The sequence below is a fragment of the Schistocerca piceifrons genome, chromosome 1 (assembly GCF_021461385.2).
Source record: "Schistocerca piceifrons isolate TAMUIC-IGC-003096 chromosome 1, iqSchPice1.1, whole genome shotgun sequence".
Lineage (NCBI taxonomy): Eukaryota > Metazoa > Arthropoda > Insecta > Orthoptera > Acrididae > Schistocerca > Schistocerca piceifrons.
The window spans coordinates 1,138,265,405-1,138,279,189 of record NC_060138.1 but is presented as its reverse complement, the minus strand read 5'-3'; the positions used below and the strand labels follow the sequence as shown (position 1 = coordinate 1,138,279,189).

Below are 13,785 nucleotides of genomic sequence, written 5' to 3'. Positions count from 1 at the left end.
GATAAAGTTGACATTATACCAATTATACTATCAACTACAGGAGTCATACCACACAATATCCACCAGTACATCAATGCAATACAGCTACATTCAAACTTATATATACAACTACAGAAATCCGTAATTATTGATACATGTTCAATTACCCGAAAGTTCCTAAATGCAATAAAACATATACCGTACAGTTAAATGGAAGTCACACTTGATCAAGGTCCGCGTCACTTTCCATTTTTGACCAGACATAACGTCTGAGAAAAGGAAGAAAGAATAATAACAATAATAATAATAATTTTTTATTATTATTATTAATATTAATATAAAACATCCAGCATTCCACATAACACCTTCACACTATGTTTTTTTCCTTCTTTTTTCCTTTCCTAGAAAAACTTACCCACAAGCTATGCATAGCACAATACTAACACCTCTTCCTCTTTCTGAGTTCAACATCTCACTCATTATAGAGGGATGCTGACTCAGTTTTTTAGGATAGCAAATGGGAAGTTGCAGTAGAGAAAATGACCCAGAGATCACCTGTGTGTGTGTGTGTGTGTGTGTGTGTGTGTGTGTGTGTGTGTGTGTGTGTGGGCGCGCGCGCGTGTAATGAGTGAAGTGTTTTGGAACAATGTGTGTATAGTGTGTGCAGTGACTGATAGTGAGATATGAGTGAACAGTGTGGCATTACATTATTTAATAAGTTGTTTGTAAAAAAAGGAGTATTGTATAATTAGCTTATTTCAAACTGGTCTAAACTTGTAAATACTTTGGCATGTTCTATATCCCTGTAAAAAGATATCTATGTATGAATAAAGTAGCTGCTGCTGCTACTACTACTATCACCACTAAAGATGTAGACTGTTAACAGCATTTACTTTATTTAAAAAGCTTTTAAGAGTTTTCACATAAAAAATTCGGAGTCATTACTTTACAGCACACCCTCATATTAAAGGTTTTCTGCAATTTAAATCTACAGTCATAAACAATTCTACACAATTACCTGGCTTTAAAATATCCATCAGATCAAATTCAAAGGAAGAAGCTTCTTTCAAAATCACGGCAATTGCTGAATAAAGTTTCATAATGAACCTAAAATCTGTATCGTAATGAGACAAATGAAACTGAGTTTCACTTTTCAATGGCTTCCTTAAATTTCGAATGTCAACTCCCAAAGGCTTAAGTAATTCCTGATAAATAAAAATAACAGTGTCAGTTGACAGTTTGTGCAGATCTCGAGCACATATTGCCGAAATCTGATAATTTTTTAATATCTCAAGTAGCTTTTCCGCACACTCGCTGTCTGGCATCTGAAAAACAAGAAGGGAAACTATGAAATATCATGTACGTGTAATGAATAATCTGCATCATTGATAATGCACTCAAATATGAGTTTTTAAGACAATTCTAAAATGGGCAAAATATATCATCCAGATACAAACATGAGCATGTAACTAGCTGTTCACCAGCATTGCACAATTATTTATTTATTGCTATTTTTAGACAGATGAAGAAATCAAATTCATCCATAGTGCAAAATCAAAGTACAGTAATTTTATGGATTTGTCCACCCATCCATCATGTTTCAACGATCACATCAACAAGGAGAACCTTCAGGTATGTGGAAAGCGTAAAGTTAAATTAACACAACAGAAACAACTCTCAGAAATTAATTTCTATGTTCATTAACAATAACTTTCACTACATTACTTAATACTATATGTGCTTATGCTAGTCAAATCAAACCTAGTAAATTAGTAGGAAAATTAATATTTTGTCAAAAGCTGCTGGGTCCTCGGCTATATTGTATAACTTCTGTTTATCTCTGACTGTCAGCTTAATAGTCACAAGAATACAATGGTATTTCTCAAAGAAACTAGTTACCTATAATTGTACCAACAGAGTGAGTTAGCTACATGTTCCACAGATCATCTGGATTGTTCTTTTATCCAAATGCTGTGCAATGAGTCAGTTTGCATGATATAGTAACTGGCTCTTTCTAACACCCAGCAGACTCATCTCCTAATATAAATGAAAACTTTAGAGGAAACCTCAGTTCACTCATACCCAAGTTCCTCTGTCATACTGTAGTCATCGGTGGAGGCTTTAATCATCCAATTGTCAATCAGGAAAATTAAATTGTTAGTGAAGCATTATTAAAAGCCCTCTCTGAAAACTACCTAGAACAGATAGTTTGGAACCCCACTCACAATAGAAATATATTAAATCTAACGTCAACAAATAGACTGACCTCTTTAAGGATGTCCAGATCAAAACTGGTATCAGTGATCATGACGCAGTTGGGGCAACAAAGATTACCAAAGTACAAAGGGCAACTAAAATAAGCAGAAAGGTGTGTAAGTTCAGTAAACATGATAAAATGCCAATAGTGTCATATCTCAATGAGGAACTCTAAACTTTAAGCACATGGCAGGAGTGTGTAGAGGAACTATGGCCCAAGTTAAAAAGAATAGTTAACCGTACACTGAATAGATATGTACCCAGTAGAACAATTTCATAATGGGATGGACCCTCCACAGCACACAGTCACTGTAAAGAAAGAGAGACTACTGCATAATAAGTGCAAAACAAAGCACAGGACTGTAGTCTGAGAGACCCTGAATGAAACACGTATGGCTGTCAAGAGTGTGGGCATGAAGCCTTCAGTGGCTACAGTACCAGAATATTGACTAATGATATTTCACAAAACCCAAAGAAATTCTGGTCGTACGTAAGGGCTGTTAGTGGTACCAGAGTTAGTGTCCGATCCCTAGACAAGAATTGAAATTGAGGGTAGCAAAGTAAAGGGTGAAATATTTAACTAAGTTTTCAAATATTCCTTTACAAAGGAAGACCCAGGAGAATTGCCCCAATTTAATCCTCGTACCATTGAAAAGATGAGTGTATCAGTATCAGTTTCAGAGGTGTTGAAAACCAGCTGAAAACATTAAAATTGAACAAAGCTCAAGAGCCCGATGAAATCCCTATCAGATTGTATATAGAATTTGCACCTGACTTAGTCCCTCTTCTAACTACACTTAAGCACAAAAGAAACTGCTATAGGCACGCATATTCAAATATAAAGATATGTAAACAGGTAGGATATGCCACTGTAGTCGGCAATGCCTACATAAGACTACAAGTGTCTGGCGCAGTTGTTAGATCGGTTACTGCTCTACAATGGCAGGTTATCAAGATTTAAGTGAGTCTGAACATGGTGTTACAGTCGGCACACGAGCGGTGGAACACAACATCTCCAAGGTAGCGATGAAGTGGGGATTTTCCCGTTCGACCATTTCACAAGAGTGCCATAAATATCAGGAATCCAGTAAAACATCAAAACTCCAGCATCGCTGCAGCCAGAAAAAGATCCTGCAAGAACGGGACCAATGACAACTGAAGAGAATCACTCAACGTGACAGAAATGCTACCCTGCTGCAAATTGTTTCAGATTTCAATACTGAGCCATCAACAAGTGTCAGTGCGCTAACCATTCAACAAAACGTCACCGATATGAGCTTTTGGAGCCAAAGGCCCATTCGTGTATCCTTGATGACTGCACAACACAAAGCTTTACACCTCGCCTGGGCCCAACAACACTGACATTGGACTGTTGATGACTGGAAACATGTTGTCTGGTCGGACGAATCTCATTTCAAATTGTATCGAGCAGATGCACTTGTAAAGGTATGAAGGCAACCTCATGAATCCATGGACCCTGCATGCCAGCAGGGGACCATTTGAGGTGGTGGAGGCTCTGTAATGGTTTTGGACATGTGAGGTTGGAGTGATATGGGACCCCTGATATGTCTAGATAACACTCTGACAGGTTACATGTATGTAAGAATCCTGTCTAATCACCTGCATCCGTTCATGTCCATTATGCATTCTGACGGACTTGGGCAATTCCAGCAGGACAGTGCAACACCTCACACATCCAGAATTGCTACAGAGTGGCTCCAGGAACACTCTTCTGAGTTTAAACACTTTCATTTACAGCCAAACTCCCCAGACATGGTCATTATTGAGCATATCTGGGATGCCTTGCAACATGCTGTTCAGGAGAAATCTCCACCCCCTCGTATTCTTACAGATATATGGACAGCCCTGCAGGATTCATGGTATCAGTTCCCTCCAGCAGTACTTCAGACATTAGTCGAATCCGTGCCACGCCGTGTTGCGGCACTTCTGTGTGCTTGCAGGGGCCCTATATGATATTAGGCAGGTGGAATAGGTTCTTTGGCTCTTCAGTGTATAACCTATTGTAGATCCCTCAAACAGAAAACCGTGCCAGGTAGTTGGAAGAAAGCTCAGATAACACCTGCCTACAAGAAGGGTATTAGAAATGATCCACAAGACTACTGTCCCATATTTTTGATGTTGATTTGTTGTAGAATCTTAGTACATATTCTGAGCTCTAACATAATGAGGAATCTTTAACAGAATAGCCTCAATACCATACAGCACGCATTCTGAAAACATTAATCATGTGGAACCCAACCTGAACTTTTCTCACATGTCATACTGAAAGCTTTGGAACAAGGTAGTCAGGTAGATGTAGTATTTCTCCATTTCCAAAAAGCATTTGATGCAGGGTACTGTACCTATGTTTATTGTAAAAAGTTAGACCATTTGAACAAGTGAAATTTGTGACTGGATTAAGGACTTTTTGGTAGGGAGGATGCAAACCCTTTGGGTGTGCCCCAGGGAAGTGTGTTGGGACCCTTATTGTTAATTTTGTATAGTAATAACATTGTGGACAATATTAATAGTAACCTCAGACTTTTTGTAGGTGTCGCAGTTATCTATAATGAATGCCTGAAAGAAACTCCATAATGATTCAGTCAGATCCTGATAAGATTTTGAAATGGTGTATAGATTGACAACTTGCTTTAAATGTTCAGAAATGTAAAACTGTGCACGTCACAAAGTAAAAAAAAAAACTAATCGGCCAACTCATACAAATACCTGGGACTTTGGTTTATTAGTAGAGAGCTGGGGAAGTGCAATCAGTCTACAAAGGAGATTGCTTACGAATCACTTTTGTCACTGATTTCAGAATATTGCTCAAGTATATAGGACCCATACCAAAGACGACTAAAGGGGGATACTGAAAGTATACTGAGGACAGTGCAAATTGTCCCATGTTTGTCTGACCCAGGCGAGTGTCATAGAAATGCTGAAGAAACTGAACTGGTGGACTGCTGAAGATAGATGTAAACTATCCCAACAAAGTCTGCTAAGTATCAAGAACCAGCTCTAAATGATGACTCTAGGGATCCATATGTGAATGGAACGGGAAGAAACCCTAATAACTGGTACAATAAGGCGTATCCTCTGCATGCACTTTGTGGCGGTTTGCAGAGTGTGGATGTGATTTGTATACATTTACTAACATTAATGAACACATTATTATTTTTCCATCCTACTCAAGCCAATACTTTTTTTGGGGGACTACCAGTTTTTAAGTACTAATTCATCAGTTGAATGCGCAGAGTTGTCCAGAAGAAATGGTTTTAAATTTGTTTAAAACTTGCTTCACTATCTGTCAGAAATTTTATGTTATTGGGCGAATGATCAAAAATTTTTGTTGGTGCATATTGAACTCCTTTCTGAATAACTAACAGCTTTAACAATAGGCCAAAAAGGTCATTTTTCCCCTCTAGTGTTGTAGGCATGTACATCACTGTTCTTCCCAAATTGTGATGGATTATTTATTACTAATTTCCTCATCGAATAAATGTATTGTGACAGTGCAGTTAAAATACCTATCTCCTTGAAGAGGCAGCTACATGATGTCTGTTGGTGAATACCACATATTATTCTTACTGTTTGCTTTTCTGCAATCAATACTTCCTTTCTAAGTGATGAGTTACCTCAGAAAATTATTCTGTATGACATTATTGAGTGGAAATACGCAAAAAAAAGTAGCTGAACTTAATTGTCTGAGAAGCTCAGTAAAATGCTTCTTCCAGTTCAAGTTATCAATGTGTACACCAAAAAATCTGGAACATTCTACCCCATTCACTGATTCCTGCTCATGTGCTACATTAATGGTTGTTATGACTATTCGTTGTAGAGAATTAAATGTAGTGCATCTTTTCAAAATTTAGGGAGAGCTCATTTTCTGAGAATCACTTAACAATTCTTTGGAAAATATAATTTATCAACTCTTCTGTTGTTCTCTCTGTAATGGGAGTTATTAGAACACTAGTAATGTCAGCAGAAAGTATGATTTTTGTATGTAAAGTGTTAAGTGAAAGGTCATTCACATATATAAGGGATAGGGGTAGAACAAAAATTGATTCCTGTGGGACTCAGTTTGTGATTTTTTTCCCTCCCTCCAATTACTAAAATTTTCTACATTTCTGACATTGTATTATTCAGCACAATCTTTTGCATTCTGGTTGTCAATTATGATTCAAATCAGCTGTGTGTAAGGCCATCATTTCATAAAACTCAAGTTTCTCTAACAAGGGAAACTCCCCATCATACCACATTCAGATTTAGTGGTAAGAGGGCCCAATGGATAGCCCGTCACAAACTGTACACAGATCTAGGATAAAAACAGGAAGAAGGTATACTGAACTGTGAAAAAAGAAGAAAACTCAAAACAATGAACAGTACAAGTTCAAGATGTGCAACATTTGTATTGGAATGCGAAGCGAGAGGCCGTGTTCAAATCTTCCTCATGCCTTTCCCCCCCCCCCCCCACAAAATTATGAACTGTCCATTCAGTCATTGATGTGTCTGTTCACTATATTCAAATTCATGTCTGTGTCATGGTGTGACATACGTTTGCAACAGCAAGGTGTACAGAAGAGTCCCACAGAAATACGTATCTCCTGTTTGTTCTACACAAGTACCGTATGTTCTGTTTTGGAAGTATTGACTCTGGAACTGCTTTTTTATAACATGGTTCACATCTGATTGTTTGTTGATTTCATTTCTGTGAGAGGTCCATGCGACTTCTCACCTGCTCTCACTATTCACCACATTAACTTGCAACAGCAATATACTCTTACCATATGACCCATATTCTATAACCAACAAGACAGCTGCCAAGACTACAAAAGGAGAACAAAAGCATTGGTTTGTTGATAGAGACACTAATAAACACAAACACACACACAAAATTCAAGCTTTCGCAACCCACGGTTGCTTCATCAGGAAAGAGGAAAGGAGAGGGAAAGACGAAAGGATGTGGGTTTTAAGGGAGAGGGTAAGGAGTCATTCCAATCCCGGGAGTGGTAAGACTTACCTTAGGGGGAAAAAGGGACAGGCACACACACACACACACACACACACACACACACACACACACACACAGATATATATATCCATCTGCACATATACAGACACGGGGCTTGGCATTCCAACACCGTGACCCATAACCACAACGCCATGATTCTTGCAGTGCGCTCAATGTTGCACATCTTGAGCTTGGACTGCTTACTGTTCTATTTTGCTTCTTTTTCTCACAGTTAACAGTACACCTTCTTCCTGTTTTCATGCTTCAATCCTGCTCAGGTTTTGACGGGCTATCCACTGGGCTATTTTACCACTAAATCTGAGGGGGGGGGGGGGGGGGGCGTGATGGGGAGTTTCCCTTGTAAGAGAGTACCATGATGTACACAGTCAAATGCCTTGGAAAGATCATAAAAATACCAACTGGCGATACACCATTATTTAAGGCTTGTACTATTTGGTGAGTAAATGTATAAATAGCATTCTCAATTGCAACCCTTCTGGAATCTAATCTGTTGCCACTTAAGTTTATGATGATTCTTCAATACACTACTTTTCTCAATATTCTGCAAATGATGTCTTGCCACCTTTCTCATGAAGTGATTGCATATAAAACTATCTAGAAAAATTTCCTATACCAGTGATGCATTGCATTTATTACTAAGAACATTACTTATTAAGCTGGAACAACTTTTCAGAATTCTGTTTCAAATTCCATCAACCCCACATGAGCTTCTGTTTCTCAGTATTTTTATAATTCTGTTACTTTCACTGAAGGGTGTCGATGCTACTTCTAGTTCCTTAAAGTTTTGTAGAATTATACTTTTAGCACATTCTTTTGTTCCTTCAATTGAACCACTTAATTCTATGTTTCCTGCTACATACAGAAAGTGATTGTTAAAAGTACTTGCAAGTTGTGAATTATCTGTCACAACATTGTCATTTAGTTTACTTGTTATGGAATCTTGTACACTGAGTGGCTGTCCTATCTCCCATTTGACAGCGTCCCACATAATTTCAATCTTATTATCTGCATTATTAATTTGTCAAGACATGCATACTTCTGGACATTGTAATGACTTTCCTTAAAATACTACAGTATTTTTTGAAGTATGCAAGCAATGTCATATCTTGGCTTACTCTGACCATTAACTAAATTTCCCTCTTCCTCTTACATGAGATCTTCTAGGTCTAAATCTTGACAAAAATTTAAATTGGAAGGCACATTTAGACTTCTTAGCAAACAAACTAAACGGCCTAGCTTATCCGATGTATGTCTTATCTGGTTCCACCCTTTGGACACCAGGAAGATAGTCTACTACAGCTACTTTGAAACTATAATTCAATACAGAATAATTTTCTGGGGAAACTCTATGAACAGCCTGAGATTACTTACACTTGAAAAGAGAATCATAAGAAACATTTGTTTAGTCCAAAAAAGAATATCTTGTTGCCCATTATTTAAAAAATTAAAAATACTAACCTTTCCTTCTCTGTACATCTACAAAATTTTTATTTTCATATATAAAAATCAAAACTCCCTTGACAATTTTCATTTCAACCTCAATTACAGAACTTGTCACAGACACAGTTTCAATCTTCCCTCTCATAATTTAAAATTCAACACTCAAACACCATTGTACGTGGGATTAAAAATTTACAATAAACTAAATAACACAAATCTGTTTAATATGGAGTTTGACCCACTAAAAAGATTGTTACTTAATACACTAGTGGAAAAATGTTATTACTCAATTGAAGAATTCATGCAGGACAGTTTGGCAATTTGAAAAGAAAAGAAACAACAAAGATTATGTATCAAAATAAGTTGTTAATATATAGCATAAATTGTATTGCAAGCTGCAAAATCACCGTGTTGTAAGTGTTCTTGTTAAATTGTTCATGTCTAAAAATTCCAAAATTGCTGTTTAAATATGTTAATTATTATAATCTTACTGTTTTGAAGTAATCTGATGTGTCTCCAGTGTCTTCACTACATTCTACATTCCTTAGTTAGCTGCAGCTCACGTTTTAAGGATGTTCCAGATTTTTTTTAAGAAAGTAACTTTAAAACACTGACAAAAATTTACTGTGGAACAAACTGAACTTCACATAGCATCTCTTTCTTCATATACCTCCATCCCATACTACCCATTTTAGCTTAGTCTTAAAACACCTTGCCCTGTTTATATTAATAAACCTCACTGCTTTGTAAGAACCTGCCTCAGGGTTGCAAGGTGCAGGCTTGTTTACAACAAATGAAGAACTAATTATGAAGTTTCATAAGAAATGCTGCCATGCAGCTGTCAGGAATTTTCAATCTTAGAAAACTAGATAATCAGATTGCAGAAGTGGCTACCAACGTATGTTTATAATTTCTTTTAACTTAGCAGAGATTCTCCATGTTTTGCTATATGCTGGAAGAGAGTTTACGAGCTTTGCACTAGAAGACATATTCACTCCAGACACTGAACATGGAGGCAAAATGAAGAAAGGCTATGAAATTTATTTTTCCACTTGTACTGCCATCACAGTTCAGCTGGAACTAACTTCTATTTTCAGTGACAGATATTAGTAAGGAGTAAATTTACTGGGGTGAGAGTAAGATTTTCAAAATTCTTAAAGATGCTGCACAGTAATCTAGTGTATTCAATGCTCTTACCAACAGTTTCTGCTGGACGAGTGCTTTATTTACTGTAAGTGCATTGTTCCAAGAGAACTACATAATACAAACAGGGGTGAAAATATGCTGACATCTTTTTCTTTAGCTCAATACAATGAGAAAGAATACTACTATGAAAACATGCCAAATTGAGCTTTTCGATTACTTTATCTGTGTCTTCACTACATTTTAACATGTTATCCAACTAGGCTCACAGGGAGTTTTACACACACTGTTTCCTTTACTGTAAGGTCAACTTTATCTATTTTTTGGTACTAACAGGTCATTTTACTTATTCGAAATTGCATAGTATGCTAGGGCTAGACAAACTGTTTGCTGTGAAGTAGTAGTAGTTCTTTTTCTTCTTATTTTGGGAGGGGAGGAGGGGATGGGAGGGGATGTTATCAGTCTTCTGACTAGCTTGATGAGGCCCACTATAACCTTCTCTCCTGTGCCAATCTTTGGATCTCCGAATAACAACTGCAACCTATGCCCCCAATTATTTGCTGGGTGTATTCCAAAGTCTTTCTCTGCAGTTTTTACACTCTACAGTTCCTTCTAGTACCATGGAAGTTATTTCTTGATTCTGTAACATATATCCTACCATATTGTCCCTTCTTCTTGTCTGTCTTTTCCATTTATTCTCTTCCTCACCAATTCTGCAAAGAATCTTGTCATTCCTTGGCTTAGCAGTCCATCTAATTTTCAACATTCTTCTCTAGCACCACATCTTAAACGTTTCAATTCTCTTCTGTTCCAGTTTTCATACAGTCCACATTTCACTACCATGCAATGCTGTACTCCAGACATATATTCTCAGAAATTTCTTCCTCAAATTAAAGTATATGTTATGATAATGACACTTGCAGGCTTCTCTTGGCCAGGAACGGCACGTTTTGGCAGTGCTAGTCTGCTTTTTATGTCCTGCTTGCTCTGTCTATCATGGGTTATTTTCCTGCCCCATAGCAGAATTCCTTGGCTTTGTCTGCTTCGTGATTATTACTCTGATGTCAAGTTTTTCAATGTTCTCTTTTCTGCTATTTTCATTACTTCCATCTTTCTTCAATTTACTCGCAATCCATATTCTGTATTCATTAGATTGTTCATTCCAGTCAATAGATCATGTAACTCTTCTTCACTTTCACTGAGGATAGGAACATCATCAGTGAATCTTATCACTGATATGCTCTCAATTTGAATTTTCATCCCACTCTTGAATCTTTCATTTCCACCATTGCTTCTTCAGTGTACAGAATGAACAGTAGGAGCAAATGATTCTATATCTACAGGGATACTCTGCAAATCACAGGGTTCATCGAACCGCCTTCACAATTCTCTATTATTCCAATCTCGTATAGCGCGCAGAAAGAATGGACAATTACATCTTTCCATACGAGCTGATTTCCCTTATTTTATTGTGGTGATCGTTTCTCCCTATGATCGTCAGTGTCAACAAAATATTCTTACATTCGGAGGAAAAAGTTGGTGATTGAAATATCGTGAGAAGATTCTCGCAACGAAAGACTCCTTCCTTTTAATTATGTCCAGCCCAAATCCTGCATCATTTCAGTGAGACTCTCCCATATTTCGCGATAATACAAAATGTGGTGCCCTACTTTGAACTTTTTCAATATACTCTATCAGTCCTATCTGGTAAGAATCCCACACCGCTCAACAGTATTCTAAAACAGGACGGACATGTGTAGTGTAGACTGTCTCCTTAGTAGATCTGTTACATTTTCTAAGGGTCCTGCCTTGGTTAGCCTTCCCCACAACATTTTCTACATGTTCCTTCAAATTCAAGTTGTTCGTAATTGTAATTCCTAGGTATTTTGTTGAATTTACGGCGTTTAGATTAGACATGTGGATGACCTCACACCTTTCATTATTTAGGATCAATTGTCAATTTTCGCATCATACAGATATCTTCTCTACATCGTTTTGCAATTTGTTTTGATCTTCTGATGACTTTACTAGTCGATAAACGACAGCATCACTTGCGAGCAACCTAAGGTGGCTGACAGATTGTCTCCCAAATTGTTTATATAGATAAGGAATAGCAAAGGGCCTGTAACACTACCTTGGGGAATGCTAGAAATCACTTCTGTTTTACTCGAAGACTTTCCGTCAATTACTACGAACTGTGACCTCTCTGACTGTAAGTCGCAAATCCAGTCACATAACTGAGACGATATTCCATAAGCAAGCAATTTCACTACAAGCCGCTTGTGTAGTAGTGTCAAAAGCCTTCTGGAAATCCAGAAAAATGGAATCTATCTGAAATCCCTTGTCAATAGCACTCAACATTCATATGAATGAAGAGCTAATTGTGTTTCACAACAAGAGCAATGTTTTCTAAACCCATGTTGACTGAGTGTCAACAGACCGTTTTCTTCGAGGTAATCCATAATGTTCAAACACGATGTCCCAGAATCCTGCTGCATATCGATGTTAATGATATGGGCCTGTAATTAAGTGGATTATTCCTACTACCCTTCTTGAATATTGGTGTGATCTGTACAACCTTCCAGTCTTTGGGTACAGATCTTTCATCGAGTGAATGGTTGTATATTATTGTTAAGTATGGAACTAACGCATCAGCATACTCTGAGAGGAACCTAATTGGTATACAGTCTGGACCAGAAGACTTGCTTTTATTAAGTGATTTAAGTTGTTTCACTACTCCAAGGATATTTACTTCTCCATTACTCATGTTGGCTGTTGTTTTTGATTCAAATTCTGGAATATTTACTACTTCTTCTTTTGTGAAGGCATTTCGGAAGGCTGTCTTTAGTAACTCCACCTTGGCAGCACTTTCTTCAATAGTATCTCCATTGGTATCGCGATATTAAAGTCCACACCAAATTTCGAGTTTTTGTAAAAGATCACCAATCTTGGGAATTTCGCATCTGTTTAAATTTGGCATGTTTGTTTTGCTGTTTCTGCAACAGTTTTCTGACCCATTTTGTGTACCAAGGAGGATCAGCTCCATCATTTGTTAATTTATTTGGTATAAATCTCTCAATTGTTGCTGATACTATTTCTTTGAATTCAAGCCACTTCTGGTCTACACTTGTATTATTAATTTGGAAGCAGTGGAGATTGTCTCTCAGGAAGGTGGCAAATGAATTTTTATTTGCTTTTTGAATAGGTACATTTTTCATTTATTTTTGGAGGATTTGGAGGTTACAATATTAAGTCTCATTACGACAACACTGTGTTCACTAACCCCTGTATCCATTTTGATGCTCGTTATTAACTCAGGATTATTTGTTGCTAAAAGGTCAAGTGTGTTTTCACAACCATTTACTAATTGTGTGAGCTCATGAAATAACTGCTCAAAATTATTTTCAGAGAATGCGTTTCGCACAATTTCGGATGATGTTTTATGTCTATCTCTGGAATTAAACACGTATTTTCACCAACATATCGAGAGTAAATTAAGGTCACTACCAACTATAATCTTATTTAGTCGGGTACGTGTTTGAAATCAAATTCATATCTTTTTTTAACTTTTCAGCAATTGTATCATCTGAATTGGGAGGTCAGTAAAAGGATCCAATTATTATTTTATTCCAGTTGCCAACAATGTCTTCTGCCCATACTAACTCACAGGAACTATCTACTTCAATTTCACAACAAGATAAACTACCTGTAACAGCAACAAACATGCCACTGCCAACCGTGCTTAGACTATCCTTTCAGAACACCACTAGGTTCTTCGCAAAAATTTTGGCTGAGTTTATCTCTGGCTTCAGCCAGCTTTCAGTGCCTATAACGATTTGAGCATCAGTGCTTTCTATTAGCACTTGGAGCTCTGGTACTTTCCCAACACAGCCACGACAATTTACAACTGTTATACCAATGCTTCCTGTATCTAC

At 37.3% G+C, this 13,785-nt stretch overlaps 1 protein-coding gene across 3 annotated transcripts in view; it reads right to left on the bottom strand.

Moving 5' to 3' along the window:
• Positions 1-13,785, bottom strand: part of LOC124801001 (kinetochore protein NUF2 homolog) — a 101,563-nt gene that overhangs the window by 69,345 nt on the left and 18,433 nt on the right. For all 3 annotated transcript variants that reach the window (XM_047263041.1, XM_047263040.1, XM_047263042.1), the window contains exon 2: positions 998-1,304. In XM_047263041.1, coding sequence (XP_047118997.1) covers positions 998-1,304 — 307 coding nt within the window. The remainder of the gene's footprint in view (positions 1-997; positions 1,305-13,785) is intronic.